The 18,496-nt window shown below is 39.9% G+C and overlaps 1 protein-coding gene across 1 annotated transcript in view; it reads left to right on the top strand.

Moving 5' to 3' along the window:
• Positions 1-5,685: 5,685 nt before the first annotated feature.
• The window catches only part of Smp_127070 (putative origin recognition complex subunit), a gene marked incomplete at its 5' end in the record, with an annotated part of 30,611 nt that continues 17,800 nt past the window's right edge, over positions 5,686-18,496 (top strand). The window contains 7 exons of the mRNA XM_018798493.1: positions 5,686-5,691; positions 5,731-5,761; positions 5,812-5,885; positions 5,922-6,320; positions 8,120-8,182; positions 10,446-10,503; positions 10,589-11,100. Coding sequence (XP_018653429.1) covers positions 5,686-5,691; positions 5,731-5,761; positions 5,812-5,885; positions 5,922-6,320; positions 8,120-8,182; positions 10,446-10,503; positions 10,589-11,100 — 1,143 coding nt within the window. The remainder of the gene's footprint in view (positions 5,692-5,730; positions 5,762-5,811; positions 5,886-5,921; positions 6,321-8,119; positions 8,183-10,445; positions 10,504-10,588; positions 11,101-18,496) is intronic.

An 18,496-nucleotide genomic window follows, 5' to 3' on the forward strand; every position in this document is an offset into this window, starting at 1 on the left:
ACCACACAGAAAAACTCCGTCCTTAAACTCAGAGACTTAAACAGTCTATGAGGGTTGGACCAGCTACTACATGATATCAAATCGCGAAACGGATTGGAAAAAGAAATTGTGCTACGTATGAGAGAGGTCACTGGACAATGAATTTTGAGTGAAGGCTCTTTTAGGCAATGCCTTTTATCCAAGTTTCCTCAACAGGTACAAGCCGTTCTTATTACACTCCAATATGACGCTCTAGACTCACAATCGGATACTGGCAATTACCAGACCCCCAAGCATCGAGATTCATTCTGTCAAGGAAAAACATCGGTTGACATGAGACAACCTTGTCACTCATTTTTTTAACCCTTAGCATGGCCCCTGACAGCCCAGAACTCCTCAAAAAAGCCCATCAGGGACAAGACCTGTTTCTAGACGACGAGAAACAGATAGCTTTAATTAGTGATGGAGCCGAAATATTTTTGTTGCTTACCATATAATTTCTGGAAATCGTGCATTTTTCTCAACTTTAGACATTTCGGGAAACTCCCTACGAATACCGATGATCGTCTGCAAAGTTCAATCCTCATTTTAGAGTCAGGGAACGAAAAAGCCACCGTCAATTATGACGAGAAACAAAATTATCTTGACGTGGGTTTGTTGGGGTGTTGGTTCCTAACCACACGATTCTTCGAGAAGATTGACATTTAACACGTAACACGTTGAGGAGGTTGGTAATGGTGAACGCGGGAAGCTTCATTCAAGATGGCATGGCTTGGTCATGCAGACGTGGTCACTTTATGTAAAACCTACTGGATCTTGTATTAAATAGATTACTTTCTACCCAGCCAAAATGTGTTCTTCAGAAATACTAGACGTTATGTGGCTGATTCTTACGATATGACAAGCTAGAATAAACAATGACGTGACTTGCACGTAAGATCTTATAGATTAGGCCCTTACATCATGACAAATCCACAATTTTGGGATTAGGTCTATTATTGTAGTAATACTGATAACGATTTTGACCGTAATTCTACATTGGTGTGACAGACTAAAGAAATACAGCTTGTCATCAATTCACCCGTTCACTTTAACCCTATCGATTGATTTTTATTTATGTTAGCCCATTTTTCCACTAGTCTGTTGATTTATGATCATGTGTATGATCGCATTGCAATATCGGTTGGTACTCAACTTACTAGCTCGGTCGATACGAATAACTGACTAACTACATTTGTGTTTAGCTATGATGGTCCATTAACAATCTTGGTAGCATTTACATGCTTGAGTGAAATACACTTGTTTAAACACCAAGGACTGGCAAATATGTCTGAGGACCGCCGTAAATACACATAAGCTGGTAATCGGCATAGGCAAGGACTGAGTAGTTACCTGGATCTAATTTTTCATCTTGTTTCTTCATTTAACATTTTACTCTATCTTAAACTGTGCACCATCCTCTAATATCTTTTCTTCCGACCACTACCTACCTAATTTCTAGTTTTTGAGTTATATTGCCAGACAACAAGGACAGTATTCCGAAAACTAATACTGAGTTTGATCTATAAATCTTCTACAATCATAAGCTCATTTTAGATAGTTCATAAAGTGGTAGCCGCATATTTATCTGTATTCTAGATTTCTACTGAATCCCCTAAGTGAAAAAGTCAATTGCATTACACAAACCCAGGAAATGGTTTTCAGTTCACGACAAATCTACAATTTTAGCATTAGGTCTATTATTATAGTAGTACTAATAACGATTTCGACCACAATTCTACAAGTTTGAGTAAAGTAACCAAAGGGATTGCTTTTGTTGCAGAAGTGTCAATGCCGGTCGTTAGCATAGACTTACTGCAACACCATAACCCACTCGCGGACCCAAGCAAAAAGGTTAGTAGATGGGAATACTGAATCACCTGCTCGTTGAGCTACATTTTCTGTTTGTAGGTTAGGCTCAGTCACAGTTAAACATTTAGTCGATCCGTGCTCCGATCAATAATGGACAGGTCCCTCACACTGTACAGAAGAAGACCAAAATTGCCATGTGTGCCCAAGAACACTGCACCTCCCATTATTACTACAGGAAAATCAACATTCCTAAGATCTTGCCAATTAGCCTTTAGGAAGTTAAGATTATTTAAAAATGAATTTGATCGAATAATCGATGCGGGAATTACCAGGTAATCAAGCATCTCATAGCATCTACCCTACATATGGTCCCTAAAATGAAAGGTAGTAGTTGGCGTCTAACTAGCAATCATAAGCGATTCAATAGTTAGATCACACCTGATCGTTACCAGTTACTGCATATGCACAGCCTGACAGCTACATTGAATAGGACGATTGTTTTTTCGGAAATCGACTTGGTCAAGAATACCCATGTGGCCGCGGACGATATCTCTAAAACAGCTACCATCAACTTGTTGGGACTCTACTAATTTTTGTGCGTACTGCTGCTGCTCAAATTTCTAAACGACTCACTTACGACGTCTTCAGAGGTCTCGACTATGTGAACTGATATATCGATGACTGTTTAGTCTCAATTTCAGACAGATAATTCCACATATAGAATGTGAATATTATCCAACGATTGCAAAGACATGGAAATATGTGAACATTTGGAGATAGCAAATCGCAATCGACCCGTTCGAGGTTTTCTGGCGTACGACTGACGCTCAGGGTAATAGCCTTCTGGAAAATAAGGCAGCGGCTATTTTGCACCGCTCACAATGGACCACAGTCGAGCGGCTGTGTACATTCAACGTACCAGTAAGCCTCTACTGACAGTGCATGCCGAATTACGCGTCTTTCATGAATACGTTAACTGAAAATCTTCATAGAGATGAAAAAATCATTGAGATGGACAGCAACGCGAAGAAAGAATTTCGCACAGTGCAAAGGAATGTTATGAATTCGAATACGCTTACACACTTAGACACCGAAGCATTCATGAGTTTAGTCGCATACGCATCCAACTCAACAGTCTGGAGAGTTTTAAAAAATTGGAAAAAATTACCTGTCAACCCTTGATATTCTTCTCGCGAAGATCACATGACACTGAATCGACGTATTTCAAAATTAAGGTCTAGGTCTGTGTTAGTACACTTACCTATGCTAGACTTGCTATGATGTGACTACATAATATGTCAGACTTTACATGGAGTCATCATTAGCTTTGATGACAAATCTTACTGCGACATCAGCGATTGCTTCCAGGGTCTTATGAGGAACACATTTAGGATGAGAAGAGAACATTATATGCAATATATAAAGCAAGATGGTATGTTGAATGATCATATCTGCATGGCCGAGCCGCGCCATACTGATATTGTGGCCAGAAACTAATACGACCAAAGTATAACATTTTGGTAGGGTGCTCCTGGCTACATGTTGTGCTATACATCACTCTTAACACTCTATAGTGGACCAAGAATTTACTTTGTACACCAACCATAAACCTTACATCATTTCTTCTAACTCTTGTTAGGACAAGCGCTTACTTTGAGAGCCTTGACAACTGGGCTTCATTTGGGGATTTATTTCGTACATAACGTATATCTTGGATGAACAGTGTAATTAAGGATAATATGTCGCACATTACTTCTTTGAACAATTTCCAAGGGATCGATCTTCTTAAACTCTCTCATCTTCAAAAGAAAGACGGAGGTCTCTGGCACAAGTTATTGACGATGATTTTGAAAATACGAATCAGACAAGTCTGAACAGGCGGGACAGGTTTACCTTGAGTTATATTCATAGGTTCCGGACACATTATTCACACAACGTCTTCAATACATTGCATAAACTTTCGTAGTTAGATGTTCGAGCAACCATTAAAGTCACAGCAGGACTATTTTTTGGCGTGAGTACTCTCCTGTGCTAGCTGACATAAATCCAGGGTGATTAGACGTAATACATTTTTCGTGAGCAACTTCTCAATCCATGACACTCACTTCAACCACGTTCATCTTTATCTGGTAGATCATCGATCGGGATCAAATAATAATCTTATCTATTAACTTGTTTGGAACGTTTCTCACGATGGCCAGAAACAGTACCTCACTTCGACAATTACTACATATAGTGAGCCCCTGCTCGAATATGCACCTTTTCGTCGTCTTACTACAATATCGACCACAAGCTTTTGATTTGGTAGAACGGTTTCAACGACAGTTGAAAGCCTCACTTCCAGCTGCCAACATGTCACAGTGGACTGACGCATCTCCACTCGTTCTAATCGGTATTCGCAATACAGTGATAACTGACATAGGATGCACCATATCCTAATTACGGCACTTACTTTGACTTCCAGAAGAATTCGTGGATCATTCATCTTCTTTAGTGAACTAAAGGTGGCTGGCAAACGCAACTCGTTCAGCTAAACCTGCCTCCACTCGAGCGCATCAATCTATGTTTCTTCCAACTCTTCATAAGATTTACTTAATCACTAATGCCCGTTTGCCTCGTGGAGGAGCATAGGCCGTTCACCAGCATTCTCAATCCAAACCTGTCCCGGGCAATCTTTTCCAGTTCTTTCCAGTTAACATTCATCCTTTTCACATCTGCCTCTATTTTTTTGGCCTTCCGCCAGGAGATCTTCCAGAGTCACTACCGGTCCCAAGCCAGGGTAGATGAGATGGGTTCGGCATAGGGTTAGCGATCCCATCCCGTAGAAAACTAACTGGAAGAATAATTCTCAAGATTTGATGCAAGCATTTTCGAACGTCGTGACTTTTCACACCGACCCCTTGAACCTACACACGAAGGACCTTATAAAACCATTCATTTTGAATCCATGTACTATCACGTCTATAAGAACAGGCTTGATGATAACATGAGTATCGACGGGCTAAAATACACTTAATCAGAGGACAACCTATTCTGTTTTGACTTCTCTTTACTAATCGAATGACACAATCTCTGTGACTAGGATGCGGTATACTTTAGTTAACGACTTCGACGAAAGTTCCTTGATACCTGATAGCCAGAATAAATTGACGGTTTCTGGAAGAACCGTAAGGTTTTTAGTGCACTTGAACTCCATCAACTTCTGGATTTGCTCACAAGACTGTTTAAGCCTTACGTTTGTGTTATTATTGACTATTATCACTTGCTTTCACTAGTCAACTTAAATGCACTTTATGTATCTACCGGGCCTTCGTGTCACTTTTAGCCCTATATTTCTGTTTTTCAGATGAGTGTTGAGCATGAAGGTCAAACACATCGACATCAATTAAACATAGTCATCAATATTTAGACCTTTCTATGGCCCTCAAGTTATTTAAGTCGGTTTTTCTTCTTTGTTAGCGATTTTTCCGCTCTTGATTATTGTCCGGTAAAGTAGATACCGCTCGTTTGTTTGCATAGTTATCTCGGCAATCAACTATTTTCTGTCTTCCTTTAAGATTTTCTAGGTTCAAAAATCATGTATTTCACAATAAGAATGTTATCATCGATGACTAGTCGCATATGGAATAAAAAAAATAAAAACATGGTAAAATGATGTGAGGGGATAACAAAAACATATTAATACAAAAGAACTGGTTAATCACAAAATATTTTCGTCTCAAGACATATCGGAAAATCCCAGTAATTAATATAGAAACATTGAGGATGGCTCAGTTCACTAATCGTGCGGGACACAGTTTGAAGTTTGACTGTTTCGGAGTCTCTAATCCCATTTTCATCGCGGCGAATTCATAAATGACGGTAAGTCACCTTGGAAGTGCGTTTCATTTTGCTTGTTAGGAGTTCTCTGTTTATCATGGAGATCAGAAAGGTATGTGAAATAAAATTCAGTCTAACAATGCTTTTTTCGAATTATAAAAGGTCTTCAGCCGCCGTCCAATCATCGCTATGACCAGTTCCTTAGTGTATGGAAATCAATAATTTCACGCGTTGAAGTATGCAAATCACTTTTTTAACATTCACCGACACAGACTCAACTTAGATTTCTCACTTCAAGTGTATTCACTGAAGTGTTCAATTTCATTGAAAACTCACACACTTCCTGGCTATCGTTGCACAACTTGGAGGCGAAAAGCATTGTCAATTTAGAACAAATTCCAACAGCTCTCCTGTTAGCTGGTGTTAATACTCCCGATCATTCTGTTATTTATGGCCACCTCAGAAATTTAATTTTAGAATCTGGTGGACATGTGGCTGTCGTCAGTCCTGGAGCTAATACAACAAGTGTCCGTAGTCTTGTTGCTCTTGTAGTGCAGCAACTATTGGACGATTCTTGTCACCAGAGTAAAGGGTTTAGAAATGATGAAGGTTCCGATGAAAACTTACGTGTTCCCTCTCAAGATCTTAAGGAATCAAAGTATACTTTGGTGGTAAGTAATCCTAACATTTCCTCTTCCATGAGAAAACAAATGTATGACGCTAAAGTGACCCTGAGAATGTCCACCTACTAACTAGGACTAAATGAGGGTTATAAAACAGCATAAGGAATTATAATTATGCTTTACGGTTGGTGGTTAAGGTTAGGAATGAAAATTAGGATTTTCATCACGAACTGACGTAAGCTATAATGCCGAAATAGTATTTAGCCAAATGAGTATGAATTTTTCCCTAAAATCCGAAACCTGTTATCTTAAGCCTTATTGGTTCGTCCACAAATTATAGTCTCACGAAAAATCTGATGACAGTTATTTTAACACATCGTGTTGTTCAGTAGAAAAAAAGCACCAAAAAGCGTTCAGTTGTTTCAAAGACCTTTCGTGGCACCAAGCTTTTCTTCTTGATTAACTTTGGTATTACTTAGACAATCGTTTGACAGGGCTTACCTGAAATTATATTATCAGTCAGTTATCATCAATGTAGAACCTTATACAGTTGCACGTTACTCCAAGTTACCATGGCATAAAACGAATGACAAAGGGAATTGAAATAATGAAGTAGCGAGAATAACGATAAAAACTGAACATTATAATCACAGTTCGAAAAGACAGTAAAAAACTATGTATGGAGAAATATTAGAATGCAAGATATAGAGAATGTCAAGAGTGAATGTACTTGCGCGATTGTGAATAATTCTGAACCATATTATATAGCACCTCCAAAGGTTAATAGGGATTATCGCTTGAACTGCAATAAGGTAGTCTTCATCTATTGGTATAGCTCAGACTGACAGTTAAAGACTTCATAGACTAATGCCTTGTCTTGGTTTGGCTACCCTTAGCTTTCTTTTAACATACTTCCAGATCGACAGACATCATTCATCGAGATAAATGGTGATCAAACACACATGACACGTAGTAAAAGTCTCAATTGGTGAGGATTCGTAACCTCACTCAATGACTTCTCATCATTAACTAGTACTCTATGCCCAACCTTAACACTCCCCAAATATCGTCGTACGGCCAAGAGTGGGGAGAGTTAGCTCTTCCCCTCAAAATTCTCCCACATAACTACGCGTATACAGCCACTGTCAGGGAGGTCCTACTCACTGCATTCTCACACCGGGGGTGTTGTTCACGAAATTGAGAGGACGAAAAGCGAGTGTCCGGCGCTTTAACCGGGTTAGTGAACACAAAGAGTCGATCAACTATAAGGACTGGACAATTATGAAGTTAGTTGCTACTCGTTTTTCAATCGAAGCGGATCTCCAAGTCTTACCGAAAGTCGTTTGCGGAACAAATATTTCGGCGGTAACGTCTTAGACTGCGAAGCTGGGTTAAGTGGATCTGAGTCCTATGAAGAGCATCAGTCTCCTCAACGTTGAAGCAGAGCACTAGTGGAAACTGTGTGAAAAATTTGAAAGGTCCTTCAAGGCTCCAGGTACACCTTGGTGACGAGTATCAACTATCATGGCAACCAGGTACAGGGTTTCTTGTCGCTCACTTCCAACTATTTAACATCAGAATCCGCTATCTGTTGGTCAAATATCAGATGTTCTTGTCATCGAAAATTATCGTACAAGATTTACGAATTCATTCAAATATTCTGTTACTTGATTGGAATTAAATTGATCATTGTGGATTATCTAATATTGAAATTAATCTCTAATTCACTTAAGTGTTGATTAATTTCTGATTCGAGTGGACTATTTTAAACTATAACGTATTTGAAAAAAACCTTGAAGCTCTTTGTCTAATATTTAGCATAAAATTGTTCCTTTTCTTATACATAGCAAAATTTCACTCCAGCTACACGTTCCTCGTATTTGGCTTTGATAGAATGGTACTACTCTGGAGTAAGTAGGTCAACATATTTTATGATTTTTCTTTATGCCATAAGTGCCAAAGTTTTATAGCTAATAAATGGCGATAAATTTGTGTTCAGTAAATAATTAACCGAGTCCCTTGTATTCGTTACCATTTAACGTCATTAATAATATTTTCGACACATTATTTTACGTGTAATAAAACATTTCCTTTGTTTGGTGCAATTTATCTAAAGACAATGTATATTTCCAATTTCCAGTTGTAAATTTGAGTTTAGCTCGGATCTAATTGTCAGTAAGTCAGTCAGCTACAACGTAGGACCAGGCACATTTATGCATCGGTCCAAGTTGCCATACCTCGTTAGCACAACAAGATGAACACCGGATTCATAGTAGTTAATTTAGTGGTGGTAGAATATGAAAGATAGGTTGTATTTAAGGATTCGGTATAGGAAGGAAGAATGTTATGAAGCAATTGTCATCTTAAGGTTTGAGGGAAGATAAAAAGTGTATACACCTACGTCATTGTGATCGATTCTGAGCCATGTCACCTAGAATCTCCAACCATTGGTTACGATCTAATTGTTCTACGTATCTTTTAGTTTAAAAAAACAAAACACCGAATCTGATAAACTCCACATTGATAGTTATTCAGAAGATTCTGTCTTACGATATCGTCGACTTATTACTTAGAAAAGATTGATTAGTGAATAATTGTTAATTACAAGGATCATCTTCGAATTTCAATCTGTGTCGAATGACAAAGAGTGCGATTCCCATGGGGATTCGCGTCGCAAGTTTGTACATTTTTACGTAAATGGACTTTAGGAACTACAGAAGAAATAGTCACTAGTTTTAGGCCAATCAGTCAGTCAGTTAATCATGTTCAACTTAGAACCTGATACATCTACGGATCTGTTCAAGTTGCCACACTATATTAGCATATGTATTTATCTGAACACAAACATTGGTACAAGGATGCACCAAATACGTATGCGCCACACAATAACAATGGGTTTGTGAAGAGATGAAGTGCGCATGATAAAGAAGAAGAGGAACAACAACAACGAACAAAAATAAGTTAATGAGAGTAAAATAATAATAATGGAAGGAGCATTTCAGTTAGTAAAAATAAAACTAGAAAGAATCCTTTCAGTGAAGAAAGTGACGTTCACTTTTATGAAAAAAGTAAAAGGTTACAGCAGGATCTCTACTGGCTTCTATTCTGAGCCATATCTGATAACGTCTCCAGTCAGTGTTGTACCATCTCTAGGACCCCAACCAAGGAGTCGTGAAGGACCAATAAAAGCCAGTTCTATACAGCTTTTTTTCATACCACGAAACCATGTCATACACTGACCACCTCTCCGCTTTTTCCAACCAGTCCCAGAGTTGGCAAATAATGCACGACGTGGAATTCTCTGGGACGACATTCGTAAGACATGTCCAAGCCACTGAAGTCGATATTTCAAGGTAGTGACACTGACTGAATTGTCATCACCGTGCTCGAACACACGATCCCGAATTTCCGCATTATTTATTAATTAATTTATTTGAACACATTAATATTGGTACAAAGAGGCACCAGATATATATGCGCCACAAAAAAAGTTGTCATTTCACTTAATTGTGTGAGGGCTATGATATTGCCCGGGTGCCCAAACCGAAACAGGTAGTTTTCTTAGGGGGCCACACCCGGAGCCTTTGACCTAAAGATCTGACCCACAAGGCAGTGGAGCATCGTAAGGAGATACATGATAGTAGCTATATACATGTGGCCATATGGGAGCGTTTCGAGAGAGAGAGAGCTGACTCTTCACTCTTGGACGTACCAGGGCCGGGATTCCATTATAGGTGGGCTGCTGTATAAGTTGAAAACTAAAGATACACAAAGTGAGAATAGAAGAGAGTAGATAAGTGACCTAGTATATTGAGAAAATAAAAATGAATGTTATCAAATGGTTGTCAATGTGATTTGTCTGAATGCTAATTGAAGCAAGAACAGTTTATCCAGTAGTAATCATCATTTGGTTTGTGTATATTAGCATAGCGAAATGAAATTATTTCAAGACAAATCTCAGAGTAATAGAAGCAGCTATGTTATCAGTAGTAGAAAAAATAGATATAAAAAAGAAGTGTATAGGATTTCAGGGTTAGGGTTTAAGGGAAGACTAAGAATGAAGGCAAAATCAGTTCAATGACTGAAATTATTTATATCGGTAAACTTCATATCACGAACGGATATATTTTTTAGTTCCCACTAATTTTAAGAATTTAAAACATTCTTTTATAGACGAAAAAATACTGTGGTCCCAGCGCACCTGAATGGAATCCAGAATTTAAAACACCAGGTGAGTTTCAATGGTTATTAGTTTTTCTTATATTGACTTACAAGAGCTATCCTTATTTCATGACTAAACATTCTTTGTTTTTTAGCACCACCAACTACACCTCGTCCTCGTTCTCAACGTAGTACCAGTCAACCGAGATCTCAAAAATCACATCAACCTTGTCCTATGTCATCTGCCTCGCCTAGATTGAGCACACCAACTAGAAGAAATCAAAGATTTAGTCTACGTTCTAATGAAGTTAGTAACACTTTAAAAAGCGAACTAGCTGACAGTGTATCAGCATCTCCAGGATCAGGAGTGCTTTCTGATCTAAAACAAAGTTCGGCGTCACTTAGACCTCTAGTCATTATTCTTACAGAGATTGAATCCATCCCTGTTCAGGTTTTATGTGATTTCATTGAGCTGACTTCTCTTTATGTGTCCGGTCAGATTAGAGGTCGTTCTTGTTCATTACCAATAAACTTTGTTTTCGGTTTGTCTACAATACCTGAGATCGGATTTGAACCACGTTTTAGTGCATCCATATTGAGCCGATTAACAATTCGACGTTTTTCTGTTCCTTCACCGTCAGCTTTCTTAAATGTCGTATTAAAGGAAGTAAGTTTATTATCGTTATTTCCTCTCTTTCTAAGATAACCATAATTCATTCGCCAACATTTCACATTATTCATTCAAGTGTTGATAGATGTAGATATATTTATAAAAATGCTCATTTTTACTTTTCATTATAATATGAGAATTTTATAAGTGAGGATGAAAATCAGCGTTTTAGCCTTGTGATATTTAATCACATCCAGTCTAGCTACTATGTTTACACCTAGGCGTTTGATCATCTTTAACATACGCAACACGTCGAAACCAACTCAGTTAATGAAAATTTACTACCTCATCAGTCAGTTTTTCAACCTTACCTAGTACCTTATTCCTAATCCAGACACTGCTTATTCGCTGATCCCAAAATATACAAGGAATGTTTTGAGGATACCTTTGATCGAATACTAGTAACCCGCGGTTATACGTTATTTCTAGCGAGCAGGTTTTACACCCATAAAATAGGACGGAGCAAACTGCTGAGCAGTTTTTATTTTATTTTATTTAAACACATAAATATTGGTACAAGGAAGCACCAGAAACATATGCACCATACAAATCTCATTCGATTTGCTCGAGGGCTGTGATACTGCCCAGGTGCCCAGACTGAAGCAGGTGGTTTTCTTACGGGCCCACACCCGGAGCCTTTGACCGAAAGATCTGATCCACAAGGCAGTGGAGCATCGTGAGGAGATGCATTCCCATGGTAGCCGGTGATCAACGATTGATTCGTGCGCCATTCGTTTCCTCAGGATACTGGAGCCAGCCCATGTGCACCATTGGTTTGGAATGAGGGTTTTCCAACTCCCCTAGGTGGACTCGCCTTGTCCACCAACCCGGTTTAAGCGCCGGACATTCGCTTTTCGTCCTATCAATTTCGTAGACAACACCCCCGCCACAAGAAGGCAATGAGCAGAACTTCCCTGGCAGAGGCTATATATTCGCTGGCCATGTGAGAGCATTTGGAGAGGAAGAGCGGACTCTCCCCACTCTCGGCCGTACCAGGGCATTTGGGGGCAGTAAACTCATCCTTCCGTGAGAAAATGGGTATCTCGCTTACTCCATAAGTGATGCCTTTGAATCCGTATCGAGATTTCGTCAGATGCCAGATCATCAGCACTGATGAGACTTCCAAGATAACTACTTCACTGCCTATCATTAATTCAGGCGCTAACGCAGGTCAATTCTGAAGCAACATTTTACATTTAGAGAGAGAGAATTCCATCCCAAACATGCCGTTCATTATTGCTTAAGGTGGTCAGAAGATTCTGCTTCTTGTCAGCGTCTTCACCAAACAGAACTATATCATCTGTGTATTCTAAGTCAACAAATGAATCTCCTGGTAAAAGATCGATTTTTGAAAAGTTAGACGGTGAATATGTCTTCTCTCGAAGAACGTCTGTGACAAAGTTAAATTTATATGTACTACCATGAAGCCTTATAGACTGAAACAAAGGGAACAATCTAGTCCTCTCTCTCTGTGATTAATAATTGTATTAGCTGTTATAAATTCGTAATAAAAATAACTTTCTACTACTGAGAAGGTTCGATAAAATCTATTTTATTAAAAAGTGGAAGCGGTTGTGTTGTGGTTAATGGATTCGACCCCGGGTCTAAAATTTAACCTTTGACTACAGCAGTCAACAGCAGTTGAAAACGTTTGGAATGATTCAGAATCGGTCATTAGTGGTGCAATCTGATTCACTCTTTATCTTCCCGACCGTTGCTGCTACCTTGACGTGGTGGTCGGGCTTGCCTATCGTGATGAAGCAATCGAGCTATGCTGGCTGGAACAATCGTTCCTCGAGGTCCTACCATGCCAGACGGGTCGGTTGAAGAGCGGTAAGACTAAAAGCAGCAATCCCAAGGTCCGAAGGCGAAGTCGTACTGCCAACTGTACAGAGGTGTGACGGCAGTAAGGTGTTTCCTTCAGACAACCAGCATGACAGCGATGCTGCCTTCCCACAAGGAGGGGTGGGGTTAGAAAAGGTCGACCCTAAAAATACACACCTCGCCTTATCCCACGGATTTCCGTCTCCGGCGGTAAGGTCCTTTGAAGAACGGAGCTAACACTTCAAAAATCCCTCACAAAAAGGCCGTGCGTGACCGGCCTCAAGCAGTTGTCCCTTGGGCACTGCGGTCACGCTCCCAGGTCGTTCAGACCAACACTAATCCAACTTCTTTTTCAGGTCCCTCAAGAAATACCCTTCCACGGTGTGGGCAGCCGAGAAGTGATAAATGCCCTCATACCCGTAACAGCACACGAGACCAATTTGGTCACATTCAAATTCTTCCTACACCTCCTAATAACTCTCTTATCTCCACGACTAACCCTTCCCACGTCCTATTATCACCTCGCACCGCTAGAGCAAACGATTCGTGTACACGGAACGTTATTCCTGGTCTCCTGAAACCCCGCTCTAAACTACATGTAGGAACTTTTAATGTCCGAACATTGTGCCAAATAGGACAACAGGCTTCCTTAGCTAGGACTCTAGAATCTTACACCATCGATGTATGCTGCGTCTCTGAAACGCGCATACAAGATCCGAGTGAAGTCATTCATTTGACCTCACCTAATCAAAATAAAGAACCATCTCGATACACGCTTCGTGTATCTGGAAGCCCTGATGCTGCTTCCCGTGGCCTCGCTGGAGTAGGTATAGCATTAAGTCGTAGGGCAGAACTAGCTCTTTTAGACTGGATCCCAGTAGACAGTCGTCTATGCGCTGTCCGACTAAACGGATCAGTAAGGACTCGGAAAGATAGGGAAACTCGTCGTTGTCTCTTCGTCATCTCTGCCTACTCTCCCACTGACTGTAGCTCAAACGATATAAAAGATGAGTTTTACAGGAAACCTTCTGACCTTCTCCGAAAAGCTAGGCGTTCTGATGTAGTAATAGTGGCTGGTGACTTTAATGCTCAAGTAGGTAAACTAAGTGAAAGGGAAAGACACCTGGGTGGATCTTATGGTGTCGTGGCTAAAAGGACAGATAATGGTGACCGTCTGTTGCAGCTGTGCTCAGATAACCGCCTATTTCTTGCAAATACTAACTTTAAGCATAAGGAAAAACATCTTTTGACATAGCGACCCCCGAATTCGTCCCAACGTTGGACCCAATTAGATCACATCGCTATCAGCCACCGATGGAGGGGCTCGATAGAAGACTGTCGCTCATTCTGGGGCACATGTTTAGATTCAGATCATGCTCTAGTGCGAGCACGTATCTGTCTGCGACTCACTGGACGTAGGAAAGACACTGCAGGAAAGCCTCTAAGGGTTCTACTTAATGATAAGCAAGCTAAGAATATATTTCAGGAACAACTGGAAAAACAGTTAGACAGACATGTAAGTTGTGTCCACCCCGAAGCAGCGTGGTATGACATCCGAAAAGCTGTGGAAACAGCTGTGATATCCGCTAGTAAGGTAAGCAATAAGGTCAGGGAGAAACAATGGATCTCGGCAGCATCTACCGCACTGATAGATGCTCGAAAACTTATCCCTCCTGGCTCTGAACATAACGAAGAGCGAAGTCAGCTTAAGCGAAGGCTAATAAGAAGCCTACGCAATGATCGTGAACAGTGGTGGGTAGCGAAAGCAAGAGAGATGGAAAAGGCAGCAGCAATAGGTAACAGCAGACAGCTGTTCAGACTTATTAAAGAAACCGGCATTAGGAACCCAACTATTAGCGAAACTATCTCAGACACACTTCAGTTACCCACGATCCCCAGTCGTCCTGAATGGCAAATTGAGGTAAGTCCTCCAACTCTCTACGAGGTTGAAAAAGCTATAGGAAATCTAAAGCGAGGGAGAGCCGCAGGCCCTGACAAGTTTACCCCTGGGATTTTTAAGGATGGTGGTCCAGTACTAGCAGCGAGATTGACTGAGGTCTTAGGTAGAATCTGGGAACTGGACGTAATTCCATCCGACTGGTCCCAATCACTGATTGTGCCAGTCTATAAGAAAGGACAAAAGTCCTCCTGTGACAATCACAGAGGAATCAGTTTGACTAATATAGTGTCTAAAATATTAGCTTCAATAATACTTGGACGCCTAACCAAAGCTCGTGAAGAGCAGACTAGAGAAAACCAGGTTGGTTTTCGACCTGGACGTGGTTGCATAGACCAGATATTCACTCTACGTCAGGTCCTAGAACATAGACATACATTCAGACGTCCCACAATAGTAGTATTTCTTGACCTTAAGGCGGCATTTGACTCCGTTGGTCGTGAGGTTCTATGGCAGTGTTTGTCAGTGAAAGGAGTACCAAAGAAGTACATTAACCTCATAAAGGCTCTCTACTCGAACACAACTGGTTGAGTTAGAGCCTATGGCGAACTGTCATCAGAATTGGTTACCTCAAGTGGCGTTCGTCAGGGCTGTCCACTCTCCCCATTCTTGTTTAACTTTGTCGTTGACATGCTTTTAGAGGTATCACTTTCATCATCTCAATCTCCTGGAGTTGAACTTTTACCGGGAGGCTCACTTGTTGACTTAGAATACGCCGACGACATAGTTTTATTCGGTGAAGACGCTGACAAAATGCAGAGTCTTCTGACCACTATAAGCAACAATGCAGGCATGTTCGGGATGCGATTCTCTCCCTCGAAGTGCAAAATGTTACTTCAGGATTGGGTTGCATCGACACCTGAACTAATGATAGGGAGTGAAGTAGTTGAGCGTGTTGACAGCTTCACTTATCTTGGGAGTCTCATCAGCCCTTGTAGTCTGGTGTGTGACGAAATCTCAGCACGGATACAGAAGGCTCGTCTAGCTTTCACCAACTTGCGTCATTTATGGCGTAGGCGAGATATCCGTCTAGCAACAAAAGGACGGGTTTACTGTGCAGCAGTCCGTTCCGTCCTACTTTATGGCAGTGAAACATGGCCGATAAGAGTAGAGGATATTCGTAGGCTACTAGTATTCGATCATAGGTGTCTTCGACGCATTGCTCGTATATCCTGGGACCACTGGGTAAGTAATGCAGATGTTAGGAAACAGGTACTAGGTAATGATGGCAAATCGATTGATGAAGTAGTGAAACTTGATCAGTTGAGATGGCTGGGACACGTGTTACGTATGCACAACCGCCGACTGCCCTGACGTGTAATGTTCCATGGTGAAGGAGTAGGTTGGAAGAAAGCTAGGGGCGGCCAGACCAAAACATGGCATAAATCCATGAAGTCACTGACAAGTGGACTGAACCATGTTGGTAGGTATAGACTACCTGGTTGGGATTCGCGAGATGATAACAACCGATGGTTAGAGACCTTGAATGACATGGCTCAAAATCATTTGCAATGGCGAAGGTGCATCCAGTCTTTGTGTTCTACCAAATTCTAATCTGAATCCTTCATGTCTGTATCCTTTTTCTCTTTCCAAATTTATTTCACTGGATTATACTCCTTCAATAACATCTTCAAACCCTAATCTTTCACATTAATGCTTACACTCTTACTACTTCTACCAATATGGGATTTGAATCGACAACTTCATCTCTGTGCTAATATGGTATGGCAACTCGGACTGATGTACGTACGTACGTACGAAGTTCTACGTTGTAACTGACTGACTGACTGACACTCTTTATCTTCCCCCAAATTTTTAATTCCAGTATTTCTTCATCGATACATTTTCATAGTTTTTTTTGAACCATATTTCTAATGTTTCTGGATATCGACGAAAGAGCTGTTATTTTGATACATTTATTATTCATCTTGTTATTTGTCTTGATCATATCTTCACCCTCCGCCAAATGTTAGAACACGGTCATACTTATCACAGGCTAACAATCGTAGTGCTTCTTGATATCAGGGCTGCCTTCGATTCGTTGGACAGGACGGTCCTCTGGGATTGTCTATTGAAGAAGGGTGTGCCTGATAAATTTATTAACATCTTAAAGGCCCTGTATACGAACACCTCAGGCAGAGTGAGGGCATACAACCACCTTTCTCCCTTATTCCATTCGAGCAGTGGAGTTAGGCAGGGTTGCCCGATCTCACCATTCCTCTTCAACTTTGCCATATATGACATTCTGGAAACAGCTCTGATGGACGTAAGTAATGGTGGTGTGGATCTGTTGCCTGGAGAACGACTTCTCGACCTCGAGTATGCGGATGATATTGTCTTACTGTGCGATAATGCCCAAGGCATGCAATCCGCACTTAATCAGTTGGCAATCAGTGTCCGCAGGTATGGTATGTGTTCTCATTCATTTCAGCCTGACACTTTCTATTCAAAGTTTACTTCAGCTAGAGCAATCAGGTAACATGACTAACCCGTAAACACCCATATACAAACATTCAATAAGTCAAAGTTGAGTATATAAACCCTTATCTAATTATTGATGCCGTTCAATGCTTTTTTTTTGGTTAATTTAACAATTCTATGTAGTAGTCATAATTTATGTTTTTTATCCCTATCCATTCTAATAGTGTTTTGTTTTTACCTTCACTTTTTCTTAGATTATACAATTTCCTGGATTACATCCAACTTATTCTGTATTAAATTATTTAATAGGATGGAATATTTCTTTGTTTATGATTATTCTAGTAATAGAATTTTATTACAACAGTTTAAAACGTTTGTCTCATCTTTGTTTTCTTTTGTTATTGATTAGTTAATTTCTTGAATATTTGTGTATGTCAGAAGGGGATTTTGTGGAAATTTTAGTAATTTTATATAGTTGAAATCATGAGTTCCCAATGGAATATAAGGATATAGATGAAGTAAAGAAGGTAAGATCGCTGACACAGAAAGTTGGCTTACAAGAATACTCTAAATATAAAACTTCTATCCTGCCAAAACACCCAAGGGAGTTGAGTTTTGATGAAACCGTTGGTGTTTTGAGGAAGATATTTTGTGAACAAGCATGACTATTCCATATTTGTTATAAATACCTCCAGTTAAAAAAGGACGCTAATGAATATTATCTGACGTACGCAAGCAGGATTAATCTACGAGCTGAATGTTTTAAATAAAATACATTATCAAGTGAATAATTTAAATGCTTATTATTCGCTTCTGGATTACAATCTTTCACAGATGCCGATGTTTGAACTCGATTATTATTCCGTATTAAACAAGATGATCAAATGACATTAAAAATGATCATTGAATAGTGAGAAACAAAGACCATATAAATGATTTAAGCTTACATTTTTACCCAAAGGTCGAGCCGATACTGGTGTCATAATAATCAACAACCAATTTAATACATATGGAATTAAATATTGTAATTTTAAATGGTTTTCCAAATGTTCTACAATCTTGTTGACAAGTCTACTATTGACAGACGATGATGATGATGATGTATGCGTTGTTTGTTGTGCAGTTTGTGGAGATGAGTTATCAATAATAGGAAGTGTAGGATGACTGACAGTAAGAGTTGAAGTTGTATTA

Source organism: Schistosoma mansoni, chromosome 6, assembly GCF_000237925.1.
Source record: "Schistosoma mansoni strain Puerto Rico chromosome 6, complete genome".
Classification (NCBI taxonomy): Eukaryota; Metazoa; Platyhelminthes; class Trematoda; order Strigeidida; family Schistosomatidae; genus Schistosoma; species Schistosoma mansoni.